At 39.1% G+C, this 21,713-nt stretch overlaps 1 protein-coding gene across 1 annotated transcript in view; it reads right to left on the bottom strand.

The window, feature by feature from the left end:
• The window catches only part of ADAMTS19 (ADAM metallopeptidase with thrombospondin type 1 motif 19), a 199,919-nt gene that overhangs the window by 145,541 nt on the left and 32,665 nt on the right, over positions 1–21,713 (bottom strand). Inside the window, exons 7-10 of the mRNA XM_006763708.2 lie at positions 16,862–17,034; positions 15,241–15,324; positions 14,397–14,554; positions 705–748 (exon numbers count right to left, since the gene is read on the bottom strand). Coding sequence (XP_006763771.2) covers positions 705–748; positions 14,397–14,554; positions 15,241–15,324; positions 16,862–17,034 — 459 coding nt within the window. The remainder of the gene's footprint in view (positions 1–704; positions 749–14,396; positions 14,555–15,240; positions 15,325–16,861; positions 17,035–21,713) is intronic.

Here is a 21,713-nt window from a genome sequence, read left to right as displayed (position 1 = left end):
CACCTTTGCCCTGCCCCCCAGCTCTTAGCTCCCCCCTGGGTTTCTGATCACTGTCAGTGGCAGGGGGCTTCTTCCTGCTTTCCCTTTCGCCTCCCTGCATTGTGCCTACATATGCAAATTAACCACCATCTTGTTGGCAGTTAACTGCCAATCTTAGTTGGCAGTTAATATGCATATAGCCCTGATTAGTCAATGAAAAGGGTATTGGTCGTACGCCAATTACCATTTTTGTCTTTTATTAGATAGGATTTTTAGAGAGAAGGGAAGGGGGGGAGGGAAGGAGAAAAGGAGAGGGAGAGGAGAGAAAGAGAGAGAGAGAGAGAGAGAGAGAGAGAGAGAGATCGATGTGAGAGAAAAATATAGATCAGTTGCCTCCCATATGCGCCCTGACAAGGATTTGAACCAGCAACCTTTTGGGGAAGAGGACAGCACTCCAACCAACTGAGCCACCGGGGACCCATGATATTCTTAAAGCATAATTTAATTGTTTTCAAATACAGTGTATACATATCTTTAAGCTGTTCCATTCATAACTGAAGTGTTGGCAAATGATTAAACATATAGGTTGAAAATATAGATCTCTGACATTCTAAAAATATCCTATTACAAACAGCACCCTGCAATAATTTCCTATATTTAAACAAATGATGTGTTCAAGGTCCCCAGAACTCCTCAAAACTGTAAAAATTTATATAGACACTTACCAACAGTATCGCATGGTTCATCTTTGTGTACACAGAAATCTTTCCTAGAAAGAAAAATATAAAGTTAAACTTTTCCAAAAATAATAGAGACTATGTAACTTATTTTAATATTTGTTTGAATAATAAGCCACTATCTTTATCTCCAAGAATTTAATGAAACTGAATATTAGATTAAATAATTTTTTAATTCTAAGAAAATGTGAGAAATTTTTATACCTTTTTACCTGATATGATCCTGCAACACATTCTCCTACTTCACAGACAATATTTCCAAAGTAAAATTCCATCCTGTTTTTATTTTTACAGGATTTCATATTTTTATTATAAAATAATAGTATCTGGTATTGGGACATGGCTTCCTGTTTAAAAAATATTGTAAGATCTCTACTTCACATGAGTCAAAAATAATTTCCAGATTGCAGATTTAAACGTGAGAAGTACAACTTAAAACAACATAACATTTTATATCATAAGGTTAGCAAATTTTTAAAAAGACTGATGATAATTGTTCTAATAGAGCATGAATTTAGTATTTATTTAGAATTTAGTATTTTTACACACCTGGGATCTAACCATGAATAACAGTCTATGATTTGCTCTTTACTTGACTACTATGTCTTGGAGAGCATTCTATAACAAGTATAAAATTTTGAGGCACACTATGTGAAAGCAAAATGTTTAGCATTCATAAATATAGATTAGAAGTCTGCAATCACCTTGCTCTTCTTCCATACACTTGCATTCTAGTTAATTTCTTTTTTTCAGTTATAACTGGCATATGTCATGGTCTCTGGTTAAGTTTAAAATTTATTTTTGTCTTTGTAGTTCTACAGTCTTACTCAGATGTGTCTAGATACCAAGTTTGTTTCTATTTATCTTCTTTGGCATTGGTATGTTTTCAATTAGAAGATCCATAAACACATGAAAACTCTTACCATTTTCTATTTAGCTAATTCCTCTCACATTCTCTCTACTCTCTTCTCCTGAAACTCCTTCTGGTGCATATAAGTCCTCATTTTAATGTCTGCAACTCTCAAGCACAGTTTAGTATTTCCATCTGTTAACCATTCTGTGCAGCCTTCGGGGAGAATTCCCTCAGCTCTATCATCCAAAATTCTAGCGCTCCCTTCATCTGCATCTAATCTGATTTCCAACTTACAAATTAAGATTTCAAGTATAAATACATTTTATAGATGTTTAATTTTCTTTAATTTTCAAGTCAACTGTTTTTTAAAACCACCTTATTCTAACATTTTGGAATGTTTTTGTGTGCTTTTCATTATGAGAATATGCTTTTATAATCACTGTCAGCTTTTTTTTTTTTTTAATATTCTTTATCACAATTCTTGGCTTTTACAATGGAAGATGTTGTCCTTTGGCGTTTTGGAGTTCTACTGTGAACTCATTGAGCTGAACTCAGCGGTGGCTGCCTGTGTAGGATAAGTTGGAAGAGGGCACTTCGGAGCCCTCTGCATAGGCTTTCGCTCCGTGCCTCGGTGGCGGGGTGATATCCGTGGTCGTGAACCCCAGGGAGGGGCTGCTTCACCTAACCTGGGATCATGGGTGAGACAAAACGCTTCCTGTTGCCAAGGTATGTTTGTTTGCAGAGCTCTTCCCAGATCACACTTTCGTGAAAGGAAGAGCCACCTACGGGCTCTGGCTGCATGTCATCGTGTCAGTTCCACTTCCCTACTTCGCACAATCTCAGAGGTTTTTCTTCATGTGGGAGCTAAACCCAAGGTCCCAGATTTTTAAGTCCAACAAACCTTTCCCAGGGCAGCTATCACATGATCTCAGAAACATGCTACTTTTTTTTGCCCTCTTTGTTTTTGGCTTATTTGTGCATATAAAGGGGTTTTATTACATTTTTTTCTATAATTTCTATATGCCTACAAATGAGAATACTTTCTGATCACCTACTCAGCCAGATTACCACATAATTAAAAGAAATGAACCACTCCGTGACCAATCATATGATAATTAAGCATAGTGAAACATACTTGTTTATTGTTAACATTAGATCTTAATATACATAGAAACTAGCCATATAAGCTTTATTCACATGGACTGCAACTGATAATATTTTTTCAGAAAATCTAAAGTGGATGATAGCCTAAGAGACTGTAAATGGCCCTGGATCATCCAAACCCAGCAGCTGAGATTTGTAGAGTTTCCTTCTCCAGGGGTTTTTTTTCCCCCAACCCCCTGCCCCTTTACAATCTTTCTTAATGCACGGTTCTTTAATTCTCCCCTTGATTCTAAGTACTACATAGAATCTCCTCCAGCTATCTTAAAAAAAAAAAAAATCCAAAGCAACACTTCTTCTGGTGTAAATTGGTCTCTGTGGTTCAAACCACCACCAAATGAAACAGGAAAATATATCCCCACCAGTGGTGTAACATATTCAGAGTCTGACTATAACTACAGGTAAAGAAGAATGAAAAAGGTTGGCCGACATTCTTTCTTTACCAGTAAATGGCCAGGTAGTTAGTCTTTCTCTGGATCGGGAGATACAGAAATCAACTCTACCACAGGGACACCAGACCTAGAGTATAGGTTGTATATTGCTTAACTCTAGGGGTACGTTTGCATATGCAACACTGTAAATGGCTCCCTCTGCTGTTGTGTAGCACACAACCTCCCTACACAATTGGATAAGGTAGGATTCATTAAGTGCCTCTTATACGCCAAGCATTGGATAAGGGGAGACTACAAAGATAAATAACATAGGCTTCTCTTCAGAAGGCAAAGAAGAGGATGAACACGATTACCTCTGTAATGTGATAAGGGCCCCAGGATCGGTGAGAAAAGAAGCCAGGGAAATTGCATTAAAGAATGGATAGTTCTATTTCGCAACTGACTTTGCCAGCAAATGGAGAGAGAAACACCCAAACAGATGATACTGAATAATAGGTAATGCAGAAAATTAGAGAAACACACAAAATCAGTTCTTCACCTTAGGGCCAAGAATTACTGAGTACAAAGTATATTCAGATGTAAGGGAAAAGGGACTTCATGTGCTTTTTCTAAACGTACAATACATCATATAATCATGCATGAGGCTGCAACATGACTATTTGATTTACATAATGTGACGCAAGGGACTGCATCTGTAACTAAACAACATGATAAAACTATGACAAATGTACTGCTTATTGTCAAGGCCACTTCGTTCTTCACACAGCCAATTTCTGTTCACTTAGCAAACAGATGGATAAAGCACATTTTTTCAAAAGACACAAGGTCTTTTATCCAAAAGCACTGGAAATACCTCTCAGTACAATTGACGAATGAACGTATTGTCAGCAGCACTTCAGAAGTTCAGGTCAGACTGCAATTCGTAATCTTCAATTTCTTTCCAGAGGACCAAAATATATTCTTAATTTCATAATATTCAAAGATTTATTGGGGGGAGGGGGGAGGCTGGGGGATTTGTTTGCCTAGACCAGTGATCATGTGAATTCAAATTCTCTAATTTTTGGCTCACGTTGGCTCAGTGCGCCTGAAGTCTGCATCATAGAGTTTCGTTATGGGAGTTTATGGAAACGATACTGTTAGACTTTGGCAACTGAGAAAGCCAATAAATTCTGCTTAAGTTCTGATTTATTCTGAAAAAAAAATGAAATATAGCCTTTAATTTCCAAGAATGAAGATGCATCTGAGAATAAGTCTCATTGTAGTGTTTTATAGTGCCCTGGGTTATACCTATAAATGACTCATTCAAATATTATTCTATGATTTGTATTAAATTAATATACTTCTGCCATTTCTAATATTAAATGTTCTATCTTGCTTGCCAATGTCATTAGTTTGAAACTAACTTTCAGAAGTACTGTACATCAACCAGGAGCATTTCAGTAAATAGGAACGGCAAAACGATCATTAACAAAAGGAAATTCTAAATTAAAGAGTGTTTTCAAGAGACATAGCCATAGGTCTTCTCCCTGATTTAAAAGAGGAACGTGTAAATTACACAAAGAAACCATAGAGTTGACAGTTGGGAAAATATGTTTTGTGTTTTTTGTTACTATGAGCCCACAAGCACTAGGTCAGCTTGAAACTATTTACTTCATTGTATCCACAGAACAACTTTAACAAAGATATTATTGCAGATAGGTTTGGATTTATGCAAACATTCATTTTAGTTGAAACCAAAATTAATAACGGAGCTAAAATCTCTTCCTACTCATGTGTTCACATAACAGACAACATTTAATCATGATCATTCACTAGAAACCAGGCTGGATTTGACTTTAATTTGTCAAATATGGATAAGCACATGAAATCCATGAGTGAAATTTTTGTTTTATTTTTCACAGGTTCCTGGCAAAGCTGAAGACCCGATCACCTTTATGCTTACACGAACTAAAAAGAGATTCTCCTTTAAAGTCAACCCATTCACTTAGACTTTCCTGACAAGTGGTGCGAGGCCACATCCCCTTCAGTGGGCTGATTTCGCTGCTACGGCACTGAACACACTATTATGGAGAAACAGTGACCCACCACATAAGCCTTATCGCCACAGGTGAAGCTAGGGAGAATTATTTGTCAGTACCTATTAATATTTAATACATGTATAGTTTTTAATAGATCTTTTTCTATTTTCAAGATTTTTATTCCCATTACTTCGCCCCCCCACCCATAAAAAAAAAAGAGAAAAGAAAACCCACACCCAGAAGCAACCTATTAAGTCTTATTCCAAGACCTACTTATCAGGGTGCAAAAACCTGAAGTCACCATTTCGCTAAAGGACTGAGGAGGTATACAGAATTTTTTCCCATGAAATGACATGGCTTAGCAAAACTGTAACAAAAAAGGCTTTTCCGTTAGGTTTTGAACAGAAGTCCTGTTTAAACAGTGACGCTTGGGTTTTCTTTCCATAACTAAAAGATATGCTGGAAATAATACTGCCTTAGTTTGTCTTTAGCTTTGAAAATTATAATTTGGGCACAGAGAATACATATTTAGTCATGTGGCAGTACAAGTTTTGAAAATCTGAGTCTGAATAATGATTTTATCAGTTGACCTGATCCTGCAGATTGAAATTATAAAACACAGGTTGTTGTATGTGTTCCTGGAGAATATTATTTAGATACTAGAGGCCTGATGCACGAAATTCATGCAAGAGGAGGCCTTCCTTCCACTGGCTGCCAGCACCCGGGACCGACCCGGGCTTCCCTCTGCGGGGCAATCATGAGGTGATGGCTGGGCTCCCGACCAATCAGACTGCACCTGCCTTGGCTGGCCTGGTGCCAGTGGGTGTCATAGCATGGTCCCAGATGGCCATCATTATTCCGCTGTTCGGCCATTCGGTCAATTTGCATATTATGCTTTAATTATATAGGATTATTACCTTCAGTTCATTCTCTTAATACAGCCGTGGGCAAACTACGGCCCGCAGGCCGGATCCGGCCCGTTTGGCTGTTCTATCCGGCCCGCGGAGCCGAAAGAGCGGAGGGTTCTCTTGCTCTCCCCTCCGCTCCTTCACCAGCAGCAGTGTTAACATGTATTAGTTCACACAAACACTTCATCCATGCTTTTGTTCCGGCCCTCCGGGCCAGTTTAAGAACCCATTGCGACCCTTGAGTCAAAAAGTTTGCCCACCCCTGTCTTAATATAATACCCTAGCCTTATGGCTAAACATGAAGTTTGATTGCACTTTACGGGCATCTGACTATAAGGAAGATCTTATTTCTAAAAACAATAGCAAGTACTATTTTTTTTTAGTCCTCACTGAGGATATATTTATTGATTTTAGAGAGAGAGGAAAGGAGAACAACAGAAATATGGACGTGAGAGAGAAACATCCATCGGTTACCTCCCACATGTACCCCGACCAGAGATCGAACCTGCAACCTAGGTACGTGCCCTGACCAGGAATCAAACCCACTAGTGTACAGCAGGGGTGGGGAATCTTTTTTCTGCTAAGGCCCATTTGGATACATAAATATCATTTGCAGGCCATACAAAATTATCAACTTAAAACTTAGCCTGCTATATTTGGTCAAACGTTTAATTAACTCACACCTAATGCCTTGGCAGGGCCAGACCAAATGATTTCATGGGCCTTATATGACTGCCAGGCCAGACTTTCCCCACCCCTGGTGTAAAGACTGACATTCTAACCAACTGAGCCACCCAACCAGGACACAAGTACTATTTAATCACCCTAAATAAATAGTAGCACATGTTTACAACCATCTACATTAATAAAAGAGAAACATGGTAATTGGCGTACGACTGCTACCCTTCCCATTGGCTAATCCCCGTCACTCACAGAGTAGGGCCGAGATATGCAAATTAACTGGCAGCCAAGATGGCAGCCCGCAGCCAGGCAGCTGCTGTGAACAGGGAGGCTTGCTTGCTTCAGTGACGGAGCACTCCAATTTCCCCCCCCTGACTTGCCGGCCTCCCAGCTGCAACTCTAAGCAACTATGTTGCGAAAAAAGAAGCTAAAAAAAGACCCAGAAACCTGCTTTACTCAGCTGAGCTTCAGCCAGCCGGACTGCAACATTGTATCAAATACAGAGGTAAACAAAGGCCAGAAACCTGTTTTCAGCAGCCGAGGCCTCAGAGCTAAAGCTGGCCCAGAATAAAAAAAAAAGAAAAGAAAAAAAGGAGCAGTTGGGAGCTTCAGTCACCCCCAGCCTGAAAACAGCCCTCAGCCCCTCACCCAGACTGGCCAGGCCCCCCAGTGGGGACCCCCACCCTGAAGGGTGTGTGACCAGCTGCAAACAGCCATCATCCCCTCACCCAGGCTGGCCAGCCACCCCAGTGGGGACCCCCACCCTGATCCAGGATACCCTTCAGGGCAAACCAGCCAGCCCCACCCATGCACCAGGCCTCTATTCTATATAGTAAAAGGGTAATATGCCTCCCAGCACCGGGATCAGCGTGACAGGGGGCAGCGCCCAAACTCCCTGATCGCCCTGCAGCTCTGTGTGTGACAGGGGGCGGGGCCCCAACCCCCCTCTCGTCCCCCATGGGCCCTGCTCTGTGACGGGGTAGAGCCATAACATCCCCATCGGCCCTGCCCTGAGTGTGAGAGTGGCAGCACCCCAACCAACTGATCGGCCCTGCTCTGTGGGTGATAGAGGGCGGCGCCCCAACCCCCCTCCCCACGGGCCCTGCTCTGTGTGTGATGGGGTAGAGTCATAACCTCCCCATCTGCCCTGCCCTGAGTGTGACAGTGGCGGCACCCCAACCCCCTGATCTGCCCTGCCCTGAGTGTGACAGGGGGCGGTGCCCCAACACCCCAATCGGCCCTACCCTGAGCGTGACTGAGGGGAGCATCGCAATCTCCCCATCTGCCCTGCTCTGTGCATGACAGGGGGTGGCGGCCCAACCCCCCAATCAGCCCTGCTCTGAGCCCTACCAGGGGCTGCACCTAGGGATTGGGCCTGCCCTCTGCCGCCCAGGAGCAGGCCTAAGCCAGCAGGGCGTTATCTCCCGAGGGGTCCCAGACTGCGAGAGGGCACAGGCCGGGCTGAGGGACCCCCCTTTCCCCGAGTGCACAAATTTTTGTGCACCGGGCCTCTAGTATATACATAAAGATGTTTATATGTTTTACTTTAAATGTGAAAAAAATCATAAAGTTGTACAAATATAGAGTAGTTATATAAATTAGGACACGTACATGCAACAAAATATCTGCTCCTCCCTCCAAATGATATCGACCAATAAGTTATATCCGTTTCCCATTCGTGCTGTAACAAATTACCACAAACTTAGTTACTTAAAACAACAGGAGTGTACTATCTTATAGTTCTAGAGGTCTGAAGCCAAATACAGGTGTGACTGGGCTAAAATCAAGGTATCATCAAGGCTGCCTTTCTCCAAAGGCTCACAGGTGGAATCTGTGGGCTTGCCCCCGCCAGCAGCTAGAGATTACCTGCATTCTTTGGCTCATGGCCCTTCCACAATCTTAAAAGCCAGTCAGCATAGCATTGTCCAGTCTCTCTGACTCTGGCTTCTGTTCCCTTTTCCATCTTTTAAGATTCTTGTGATGACATTGGACTCATCTAAATACTCTGGGATAAATACTCTCCCCATCTCAACAGCCTTCATCACATCTACAAAGTCCCTTTTGCCATGTAAAGGAACACATACAGGGCTTCTGTGGACAATTAATGACAGGAAAGGACTTACAAAACATGGTATAGAGTGAGAAAAAAACAACAGAGGAAACTGTATAACATGAAACAATGTTCTTTAGATTACATGCCAACTCCACACTGGTTACCTTCGAGCAACTTTACACTTGAACATGAAATATTTAGGCTTTAATAATTATAGACTTAAGTAATTAGCTTTGTCTTATCTAACCATATAATAAAACCCTAATATGCATACTGATGGAATGGTGGAACAATTGGTCGCTATGATGTGCACTGACCACCAAGGGGCAGACTCAATGCATGAGCTGCCTCCTGGTGGTCAGAGCACTCCCACAGCAGGAGCGCCACTCAGCCAGAACCTGGGCTCATGGCTGGCAAGTACAGCAGTGATGGTGGAAGCCTCTCCCGGCTCCGCTGCAGGTGGGCAGTAAGGGGTCCTGGATTGCGAGAGCCTCGGTCTATGCGAGGGATGTCTGACTGCCAGCTTAGGCTCGATCCCCAGGGGAATCAGGCCTAAGGTGGCAGGCGGACATCCCCAAAGGTGTACCAGACTGTGAGAGGGTACAGGCCAAGCTGAGGGAGCCCTCCCCCAAGTGCACACATTTCATGCACCGGGCCTCTAGTGTATTGTAAATGAAATGGGCACTTAAACTCCATGAATAATATTCTTTCTGCTATAGAGCGGTAAACAGGCAGCTGTTAATTTTATTATTCCTTATATTTTCTTCAAATGCATCACACAACTTTCTTTTTTAAGAGAACTCCTGTGATGTCTTCCTAGTGAAGACTAGCAGCAAGGGAAATAATTATGAAGAGTGGTTAAAGTGTGGCTTTTATTTCATCTTTCTTGAGAATATAATGCTAAGCGAAATAAGTCTGACAGAAAAAGTTAGGAACCATATGATTTCACTCACATGTGATATATAAAACTGAAAGAAATAAATGAACCAACAATAAAAACAAATAAAAACTCATACACACAGAGGGAAGCGGCTTGAGGAGGTAGTAAAGGGTAAAAGGCGTCAAATATATGGTGATGGAAGAAGACTGACTTTGGGTGGTGGGCACACAATGCAATATACAAGATCAGGTATCATAGAAATGTGCACTTGAAACCTTAGCCACTCCAATAAATTTAATTTTAAAAGTGTGACTTTTAAAGCTTTATCACAGAAGAAAATAAGTAGATGTAGAATGTTATTTTTTCACACAGTTTTGAAGAGAAAATGGCATTGTAGATAAGGAAATTAAATTAATGTCGCAATATTGGTGGGGCAAGACAAAACTTGCATACAGAGTATGAGCTCAATATTATAAATATATGTATTTAGTTACAACAAATACATAGGAAACAAAGCTGAAGGAATATACTTTAAAATGTTACCTATAATTACTCCTAGGTAGTGGAATTACAGGCTAATATTTTATTTTTTATTCTTGTACTTCTCAAATTTCTATAATAAATGTATTAAATTTTTAATAAGAGAAAAAATATATTATTTTAATTATTATCTTCTTTAGTCTCAAGCAGTATTTCAAAACATACACTATGAGGAGAAGAAAGACAGATTTCATCAATCAAGAAATAAAAATATAAAATCACTCATGGTTAATGCATTCTGGAAATCTAATTTGTCTATATCAGATTGGTGGTCACAGGTTAGAAGTTCAAATTAACCACATACAATAACTTACGTGATCATAACTAATACTATGGATTATATGTCACTATAAATTCTTTCTTCAGAAATATAATATTTAGTACTATATAAAAATAATATATTTTAAGAACCTTGTCATGCAGAATTACTATAAAACAGGACATAATTTCATATTAAAAATAAAGAAATAAAGTCTGCATGTTCCCTGGGGATACCAATCACCTTCACTAATAGCAATATTTGCTACTCTTTTACTTTTACAAAAGCAATTCAGTAAACTTTTGGTAAAGTTAAGCATTATTTGTTAATCTTATTCTAATAAAAAATGCTTCAAGTCATAAACAAGATGAATTTTAGTATAAGTTGATTTCTTAGAGGGCCCCCAAAATAAAGTGATTGAAAATGGCCATCACCCTAGATCAGTGATGGCGAACCTATGACACGCGTGTCAGAGGTGACACGCGAACTCATTTTTTTGGTTTTTCTTTGTTAAATGGCATTTAAATATAAAAATAAATATCAAAAATATAAGTCTCTGTTTTACTATGGTTGCAAATATCGAAAAATTTCTATATGTGACACGGCACCAGAGTTAAGTTAGGTTTTTTCAAAATGCTGACACGCTGAGCTCAAAAGGTTCACCATCACTGCCCTAGACAGTTTTGCTCAGTGGATAGAGCATCTGCCCACGAACTGAAGGGTCCCGGGTTGATTCTAGTCAAGGGCAGGTACTTCAGTTGCTGACTGGATCCTGGCCCTGGTTGAGGCGCTTGCAGGAGGCAACCAATCGATGTGTCTCTCTCATATCAATGTTTCTCTCTATCTCTCCCCCTCCCTTCCACTCTCTCTAAAAATAATAATAATAATAAATAAATAAATCCAAATATCCTTGGATGAGGATTAACAAAAGAAAATGACCATCTTTCCAAATTTACCCTATCACTCTGAAATATCATGAAATGGACCTCTACCATAGAAAAGATGCATGCTTTCAAAATCTATCTTAGCAACTCTAATAATATAATTTGAATAAAAATAATTTAAACAGTATAATTTAACAATCCTAACAATGTAACTGAGAAAATAAAAAAATTAAGTATAATTTAAATAAATGTGTGAAAATTTAGCAGACAATTGAGAGAAATATGAGATAAGGAATTGAATCTTAGTTACTTGTTAAATAACCTGAATGAATATAGACCTTTTTTTTTTTGCTTATAATTTTAAAAGTATCTATTAAGCATGATATTAGTTATAGATAACTGGTGTGTGTTTGTGTGTGAATTCTCCTTCATAGATTAATAAAGTACCCTTATAAGGACTCATTAAGAACTTTTGTTGATAGGATTAGTACCCTTACAATAGAGAGATCACTCCACTGTCTTCTGGACTAATTTTTTTCAGATGGGAAGTCAGTTGTTGATCTTAACATTGTTTCTCCTGTGGAATGTATCTATTTTCTTCTGGAAATTTTTTTAAAAATTTTCTGTATCTTTGGTTTTCACCATTTTCCTGTGATATGCCTATGTCTATAAATTTTTATCAAGCTTGGGGAAATTTTTGGCCATTACATCTTCAAATAACTTTTTTTCCCCATTCTCATTTGCTTCTCATAAGATTCCAATTACAACTAAGTTAATTGGTAAATCCAACATCTAAGCTATCTCAAGGTCAGTTTCTATTGACCACTTTGCTTGACTATGGGTCACATTTTCTTGTCTCATTACTTGGCTAATTTTTATTACCTTTTAGAGATTGTGGATGATATAGAGATTCAAGATTCTGTTTTCTTCCTCTGAAGAGTACTAACTTTTATTGTAGGAGGCAGTTCAACTGGCTAATTAATCTGAACTTTGGTCGATTTGAGCTTATTCTTTGGTAGGAAGGATCTATCAAACCTTTGTAAATCAGTGGGACTCAAACTCCAAACTCTATTTCCCCTAAAGGCTTTGTTAGGGCAGGTCAAGGGCAGGCATCTCTCTGGATCATGGTCCCTACTAGGAAAGCAGAGCCATCCTGCTTTTTCGGCTAAATATCAGGTGTAATAATAAGGTATTAACAAGGTTGATCTACTCGTATGGCTTGAATCTGCTCAGTTGCTAGTATCTTTTTTAAATCTAAACTCCATAGCAACAGCACTCTGGTAAGTCTTGGGCAGTATATGTCCATAAATATCAATACTAGTCTTTCAAAGGTCTCCCAGATAATCTACACACAGACTTCTTAGCACCTTTCTCTTCGGAAGAGTCCACTGTGCTCTACCTAGATTTCAGCTTGAGTCAAACAATCGTCCTAGTTCTGTGGCTCGGTTGGAGCACACAGCAAAAGGTGGGGAGTTCAATTCCCAGTCAGGGCACAGCACATGGAAGGCAACCAATGAACGTTTCTCTCTCATATGGATGTTTCTCTCTCTCTTTCTCTCTTCCTCTCCTTCCTTCCCTCCTTTCCTCTTTATAAAATCAATAAACATATCCTTGGGTGAGAATTTTTTTAAAAAAATTGTGCCTTGGTTAGTAATTACAGCATCATCCCGCACACCAGAGGGTCACATGTTCGTTTCCAGTCAAGGACATGTACCTGGGTTTCAGGTCTAATCCCCACCCCCAGTCCTTCTACTCTCTCTAGAATCAATGGAAAATATATCATCATTCCTCTAGTGAGGATTAAAAATAAATTTTTTTTTGATTGTCAAAAGGCAAAAGCTGGATTGACTGGTGTTGTTAATAAATTTTCTTCTTTCGAGAGTTTTAGTTTTATATTGCTCATTCGCCAATGATTGAAAGTAGATGCCAAATAAATATTTTACAGTTGAATACTTATTAATTACAGTATCAGGTATACCTAACTGTGGAAGTCCAGGCATGTTCTTACATAAAGATTTTTTTTCACTTTATGAATTACTAGAGGCCCGATGCACGAAATTCGTGCAAGGGGTTTGGCCCCCATCCACCATGGCCTCCACCCCCACCCGCCCCGGCTTTGCACGAAATTCGTGCAAGGGGCTTGGCCCCCATCCACCACGGCCTCCACCCCCACCCGCCCCGGGCAACCTGGGGCCTCTGCCTCAGCCCCTGCCACTGCGGCTTCATCCAGAAGGTCGTCTGGAAGGACGTCTGGTCTAATTAGCATATTATGCTTTGATTAATATAGATGTATCACTAGAATAGTTTTTTATGATTCAGCAACAGAAGCTATCATGCATTTAATAGACTCATTTCAAAAAAATCACATTTAAATCACATAATACTGGGTATTATGCGATGTGAAATGTCAACACTATTGATACTAAAATCAAGTCGTTACTGAACAATTATCATCATTTTTACTAGCTCTAAGTAAGATACATTTACCAATAATTATTAATATACAATGCTCCTGGATAGTATCTTTTTACTCATTATTTCACTTCCTTATATTTAGACATAATGCTGCATTACAAGACTTGTGAATACTACAGACATTCACAACGCAGCTCAAATTAATTACCTCAAAACCTAATTGAAACTTTTTTTCTCAGACTGAACAAGAAAGTTTGTCAATTTCTAAATTTAATATATTGGATTACTTTATATAGCGATGACTGAAAAATATATAGTTTGGGCCCATAATTTCAAAGGTCCACTAAGTTAAAGCATAGTTTTCACTTATCACTATCAATGACTATATCTTCACATCAAAAATTGAAGCAAAATTTTACTTAAAAGTTAACTAGTCAAATGTTTTTCAACATACCACTCAATGAATGGCAGTTCAAAAACCGGTTATTATGATTTGAGGGAAACTGACTAACATCACTATGCCAAATGTTTTTTGGAACACAAAATCTAGAATAAAAGCATTGTGTGAAGGGATTGGTAGGATTACTGGCATGGCTGTAGAATTAGGAATGTCATAAGTGGCTTTGGGAAACTTACCTTGTTATGAGAATAGCTGCATCCACGGAAGTCATGTCCTCTCCCCAGCTTGTGGACATCTCTAAATGTATATCATTCTTTTTGCCAAATTCTTCATGTTGCCACTTACAAAAACTCTCCAGCATTTTCTCTCCGTGGTGCCCAATATATAGATCTGCCTGTAAAAGAAGAGATTTCACTTCAAGGCAAATTATCCTCTGATATACAAAACACTAAAAACTGAGGGGACGCCATAAATTACTAAAGCAAACTGCTGACCATAACATTAATTAGAACCTGGAAGACATTAAGGATTAATTTAGCCTGAAGTCAAAATCTTCAAACTTTGTGAAAGTATAATAATTACAAAATCTGTTCAACACTCTTCAGAAAAAGAGAAGTTCAATGAATATCGAGAATGTGGAACTTTTAGACTTATGTAACTCATTATTTCTATAATTTAAGAACAAACGTTTTTACAAAGTGCCCGCTAAGCAGCATGCTAAAATGATGTCACAGAATAGTCCTCATTTAAAATGAACTGCAGATAAGAAAAGGCTTTAAACGTACATGTTTAGAGAAGAAAATAAAACTGTCATTAAATATGACTTTTTAAAATTACTTTTAGAAAGTTAAGGTTTGTGGTTAGGATCCTTGGAAACTAAGAACATTCCATTTTTGGTATAAAAACTGGGGTATTAACCAAAACTAAAGACCAGTTTATGCATATTCTAAGTGATTCAGTGGATATTTCTGGATTTTAAGTCAATAAAAAGTACATCCCTAACATTCCCTTTACTTAAAAGTAGCTGAACACAACTTCTCACCCACTTAATTTAGAACGAAAAACTCAAGACTTTCTTACTGGAGTTTCATGGAGCAGAATAAGCTTTATCACACGGAGATTGACCTGCACACCAAGACTCTTGTGTTGGAAAAGGTTAAAAACCTAAAAACAAATAAAAATAAAAAATCCTAAAATAAAACTGAAAAACATCTTAATTTTTCTAAAAGCCCAGAAATGGGAGCAGTGTCCATTTAGCTGGGAAATCTTATATATATTTAATTTTTTAATTATTTAAAAAATTAGCTTAATAAGCAGTAACTTAGCTAATTCATTTTAGTCTGGGCATTTCAATGGGGTGCTGAGAGAAGGGTGGGCTTTGATGACACTGAAGAGAAGAATTTTGGTAACTAAAATCTAGAATTTGTCTTAATTCTTAATTCACAAAATGCCAATGTCTTCCTTTCTTCTGAGAAACAGTCCTGAAAACTCAGCCTGCTTTATGCCACGTCCCAATTCATTCCTTGGAGTCTTTTTTCTCTCCCCGGCTAGCTGTCAAATAGAAACACGACTTCAAAGCTCCTCCCTTCAAAGATCCCATGAAGACACGCTTGTGGGTCATGGCTGCTTAATGGTTTCAGACCATCATAACAGGTTTTCTCAAAACGTGATGCATGTTGAAATGCTGGAAAGCAAGGTGAATTTTTATGTGGTATGTGGAGTTTTTGTAAAATTTGGCATTTATTTAATTTGGAATAGAAAATATAACACTGACACACCAAACCCATGCTCTCAGAGATAACACTAGTTGAAAGGTGGCAGAGTGTTCAGGGGGTAGCTGAACGTACACGGAAATGACTGCAGTGTGAGAAAAGCTTTTTGCTGGGAAAACAAACCAAATAATAACAAAAATAGTAAAAATGGAAGTTTTACAAAAACATATTTATCCTTGAATCAGTAGTGCTCACCCGTATATGGTAACTGGGATTATAAATGGACATTTGCCTTTCCCTTTTATTTATGTTTATTCTCCCCCTAAGAACCACTCTTCATTATGACCTTCTAATTCTGCCTTGAAGGAGGTTTACTCAAAACCATACGCAATTAGGTCAAAGGACTGACTAGGCAGTAAGCATCCATAAGATGCTAGGTGCAAATTAGATTTCTGCAGTCCGGATATTGTCAACTAAAGTTAGCTACGAACGATTCAGCTGGTTAAAAATTTAGCTCTTAGCTATCAGGTCTTACTCATTAACTAGTATTATAGCTGAAATCTAATTTTACATACCTATATAAGAGCTCAATGGGTTACCAACCTCCATTTTTATTCCATCTCACAATCCAGAGTATTTTGGGTAGGACCAGGCATATAAAAAAATATTATAACATTTCTGCCCACTTCAGCAAATGGCCTTTACAAATGAAAATGAAAAGATGGGCACAAAAAAAGAGAGAAAAGACTAATAGAGTTTTGCCACATCACAATGAACAATAAGGGTTGTTGTTTTTACTAGACGATGTGAATTATTATGTTGCTATCTTTTTTGAGACAAATCAATGTGGTAAACCTAAATATTTTTTTTTACTGATGTCAATAAAAGAAAGGAACAGTATGAATTTTTAAAGAACTTCATTATACTCACACATTTCTTCCTTAGAGTTTTCTTGAAAAAATTCCAAGCGCACTTTAAAGTTTGCCTACCATATTTAAGATGGTTAGAATGAATCTCCTGGCTGCATCTGCTCCATGATAGGAAACCATTGCTGGGTCTGCAACCACTACAGTCTCTATGTTGTATTCTTGGGGTAATTTGTATGAATATCGTTTCCCTCTTCCACTCTCTGTTATTTTTTTAGATCTAGGTCTTCCTTTATCTGCAACAGAGAAATGAATTTTCAAATGTGCCTCCATCTTGGCAAAGTAAATTTTAAAAATCTGTTTATTCAATAATTTCAAAATATGTTTACCAAATACCAGTATGTAATGATGATACAATGGTGAGCAAAACCAAGTACGCCCCCTTCACATGTGGAACCTAAAAGGGCATCTGGCATTGGAGTATGACTTTGGAACCAGACAGAATGGACTTCTGCCACTTATTAGATCTACCATTTAGGGAACTACCATCACTATATTAGCCTTAGTTTCATCTGTAAAATGAATAATACTAACACCTACTTTCTAGAGTTGTTGATGGCTTATAAGTCACATTAGTAAAAATAAAATAACTCAATAAACGAAAGGTAGATGATTTTCTTTTCGAGACCAGTAACAAAATAAAGGTCTACTTGCAAGAAGTGACTTCATCACATATCCTAATTTCAGGCAGACACCCCGAAGGACTAAAACATTATGCATGGGTTACAAAGGATTTGGTTCTGCCTTCCATCAGGATCATATATAAGTTTGACCTAAGGGTAATAAAGATTCCTCAAACAGGGCCAAATAAAAGCGGTAACCACAAATAAAAATATTTATAAATTTAAATACATAAAAATATAAAATTTCTGTTTATTAAAATATGCCACTATCTAATGAAAAGCATGCCACCAAGTGGGAGAAGATATTTACAATGTTTTTCCATAATAAAGAAATAAAAGCTACTCTAAATCAATGACAGATAAACCAATTAGAAAACTGGCAAAGGACTAGAACAGTGATTTCTCACTAAAAGGATATCCAAATGGCTAATGAAAAGCATATGAGAAGATGCTGCCAGCTGGCGTGGCTCAGTGGTTAAACATCGACCTATGAACCAGGAAGTCACAGTTTGATTCCCAGTCAGGGCACATGCCCAGATTGCAGGTTGGATACCCAGTGTGGGGTGTGCAGGAGGCAGCGGATCAATGGTTCCCTCTCATCATTGATGTTTCTCTCTCGCCCTCTCCCTTCCTCTCTGAAATCAATAAAAATATTTTTTAAAAAGATGCTCAATCTCATTAGTATTCAAGAAAATAAAAATTGAAGTTACAATAAATTAAATTAATTAAAATCCCTAGAATGGCTAAAATAAAGAAGTGATTGTATGGTGTCAACAAGAATGTGGTGACAAGAACTGGAAGTCCCATACACATACGTGCTGGGAGTTTAAATTAGAATAAACACTTTGAAATACTAAATACTGAAGTTGAACATTTGCACACGCAATGATCAATGATTGAAAATATATACTCATCAAAAATGCATGCAAATCACATGTACAATTTATTCAAAGCAGCACTATTCTTAATAGTTCAAATAACCATGAATAGTACAATGGATAGGCCTGGCCGGTGTGGCTTAATTGTTCCCATGCACCAAAAGGTTGCTGGTTGGATTCCTGGTCAGGAAACATGCCCAGGTTGCAGGCTCAATCTCCTGGAGGTGTACAAGAGGCAGCCGATTGATGTGTTACTCTCACATCGATGTTTTCTCTATGTTTTGCTCTCACATCAATGTTTCTCTCTCCCGCTCTTTCTAAAAATTAATTTAAAAATCTTTTTAAAAAATAGTATAATGAATAAAGACATTTTGGCCTATTTATACAATGAATGCTATATACCAATAAAAATAAACCAACTACTGCAGTGATGGCGAACCTTTTGAGTTCGGCATGCCAGCATTTTGAAAAACCCTAACTTAACTCTGGTGCCGTGTCACATATATAAATTTTTTGATATTTTCAACTATAGTAAAACAAAGACTTATATGTTTGATATTTATTTTATATATTTCAATGCCATTTAACAAAGAAAAATCAACAACAAAAAATGAGTTCACGTGTCACCTCTGACACGCGTATCATAGATTCGCCATCACTGAACTACTGCAATGTGCAAAAATATGGATGAACCTCCTAACAATAGGCTGAGGACAAGAAGGCAATTACAAAAGAGTAGGTGGAATTTGGATTATATCCCCAGGAAAGCATGTGGAGTGAGAAGTAGAAAGAAAAGGAGGAAGTCCTAGGAAACTCCTACATGTAGGGGTGTACATGTGGAAGAAGACACACTCATGAAGAGATGTAAGAAAAACAAAAGGAGAGCCCAAAAGAAACCACAGAGATAGCTACACAATGAGCGGGGCTTTGTACCAAGAGTAGTAAACAGACCAAGTTTGGTCTCTTTGTTGCCCCAGCTAGTGACAGCTATGTTGGCCCCAAACTGTCACTATGCAACATCCATATTTGCATGTTATATTTAAACTAGAGGCTCAGTGCACAAAATTCGTGCATGGGTAGGCTCCCTAGCAGCTGCCAGCCAGGGCCGTCCTTAGTTCTGCACCACCCCCGGTAGTCAGCACACATTACAGCAAGTGATCGAACTCCTGGTTGGTAGAACTCCTGAGGAAATATTTTGCATATTAGGCTTTTATATATATAGACCAGAGGCCCAGTGCATGAATTCATGCACGAGTGGGGTCCCTCGGCCTGGCCTGCAAAATCAGGCCAAAACTGGCTCTCTGACATCCCCCAAGGGGTCCTGGATTGTCAGAGGGCACAGGCCAGGCTGAGGGACCATATTGGTGCAAGATCAGGCCGGAGAGGGACACAGGAGGTTGGCCAGCTGGGGAGGGACTGCGGAAGGGCTCCAGGGTGTCCACCCCCTCACTCAGTCCTGATTGGCCGGACCCCAGCAGCAAGCTAACCTAATGGTCGGAGCGTCTTACCCCTGGTGGTCAGTGCACGTCACAGCGAGCGGTTGAGCAACCTTAGCATATCATTAGCATATTACGCTTTGATTGGTGGAAAGGACAACCGGACAACCAGACAATTAGCATATTAGGCTTTTATTATGTAGGATAGGCTAACTTGGAACAGTCTAAGTTCCTTAAGAATCTCAACTTCATGGTAGATGCTATCATACAAGTTAGCCACTGTGTGTGAAGATCATGCATACTGAAGTAATCATTTTATTAAGTTGCTTCCTTTGAAGCCTTCACTGTCTACACCAAATATGCTCATTCTTCATCTCCTAAATCTTGAGGCCATTTTCCAACCATATGCAAATATAAAGACAACATAATTGATATCACACACTTCCAGTCAGAGAATAAATTTTAAAACGTGTATTCACTGGGGCTCAATGTATGATCTCCATAATATCCTCCACATACTGACAATAATCTCCACAACAGTTATGGATGGTGTATGGAAATGATTTCAGCAGCGGTCTGAGTCCTCGACACACTCATGATTTATACTAAAAAGTTAAGGAATATATATTGATAATGTCACTTGCCTGCTAAAAGTCTTCAAAGACCACATTTTGCCTTCCAGATAAAGTCCTTCCCACGGCACATAGTCCCTTCGTTATCTAGTCAATGACTACCTTCTCAGGGTTGTATCTCGTGACCATATTGCAGACATTTGTCTTCAGCTCCCTGAGGTGATGCCATTGTTCCTTCTGCCTAAACACTTTCCCCAACTAACAACATGCACTAAAAATTTCACACATGTTTTTCATTTGCACACATAATGTCATTTAAATCTGACAACAACCCTGAGCTGCGGGTATCACTATCCCCATTTTGTATATTGTAAATGGAGCTTTCGAGAGATAAAGTTTTCTAAAGTCACCAAGCTAGGAAGTGGTAGCACATGAATGTGAAAACAGGCAGTTGGACCCCAAAGTCCATTAACTCAGCCTGCGTACTCTGTTCTCTTTTATTCCTGTGGTGCGGATAAGTTTTATTTGATCTCTGAGGTTCAGCCTCCCCAATCGTGAAGCTTGGGATCTTGTGTACTGAGGCTGTCACAGCTCTTATCACACTACAGCATAATTACTCCTTCACCATTTTGTCCAAAATAATACATTGATGCCCTGGCTCGGTAGCTCAGTTGGTAAGAGCACTGTCCCAATATGCTAAGGTTGTGGGTTCGATTTCCAGTCAGGACACATACAAGAATCAACAAATGAATGCATCAATAAGTGGAAAAACAAATTGATGTCTCTGTCTCTCCCCCTACCCTTATTCCTCTCTCTCTCAAGTCAATAAAATATTTAAAATAAAATAATACATTGTTTGCCTCTTGAGAATATGAGCTGTGCCTTTTAACTCCACCTCTCTGTGAGGTGACTAGTCATGCTTATGTTGCAAATATTAAGCTAAACTTCAAAATTTTAAGAGAATTGAAAAAGAGTACCTAGCTGGGTGGGAGTGAAGGTGTGCCTTAAAATCAGGGCCTCTGACCCTCAACCTCATGTGCCTTCCCTTCCTCTACATTATCCTATCTAATAAAAGACAAAAATGGTAATTGGCGTATGACCAATACCCTTTTCATTGGCTAATCAGCGAGATATGCAAATTAACTGGCAGCCAAGATGGCGGCAGGCAGCCAGGCAGCTGATGCAAACAGGGAGGCTTGCTTGCTTCAGTGAGGGAGAACTACAACGTTCCCCGCCTGCCGCTCCGGCCTCTGAGCTCCTGAAGCAACAGCTCCAAAAGATACAATGTTTCAATTATAGAGCTAAAAGATGGTGGTTAATTTGCATACACCAGTTGCGAGGGAAGACTGAGGACAAAATGGAGGCCGAGCGGCACAGAAGGGAGCCAAGTAGAGGCGGCGGCGGGG

The sequence above is a fragment of the Myotis davidii genome, unplaced genomic scaffold, assembly GCF_000327345.1.
Source record: "Myotis davidii unplaced genomic scaffold, ASM32734v1 scaffold319, whole genome shotgun sequence".
Taxonomy (NCBI): domain Eukaryota; kingdom Metazoa; phylum Chordata; class Mammalia; order Chiroptera; family Vespertilionidae; genus Myotis; species Myotis davidii.
This window is presented reverse-complemented; position numbering and strand designations above follow the sequence as displayed.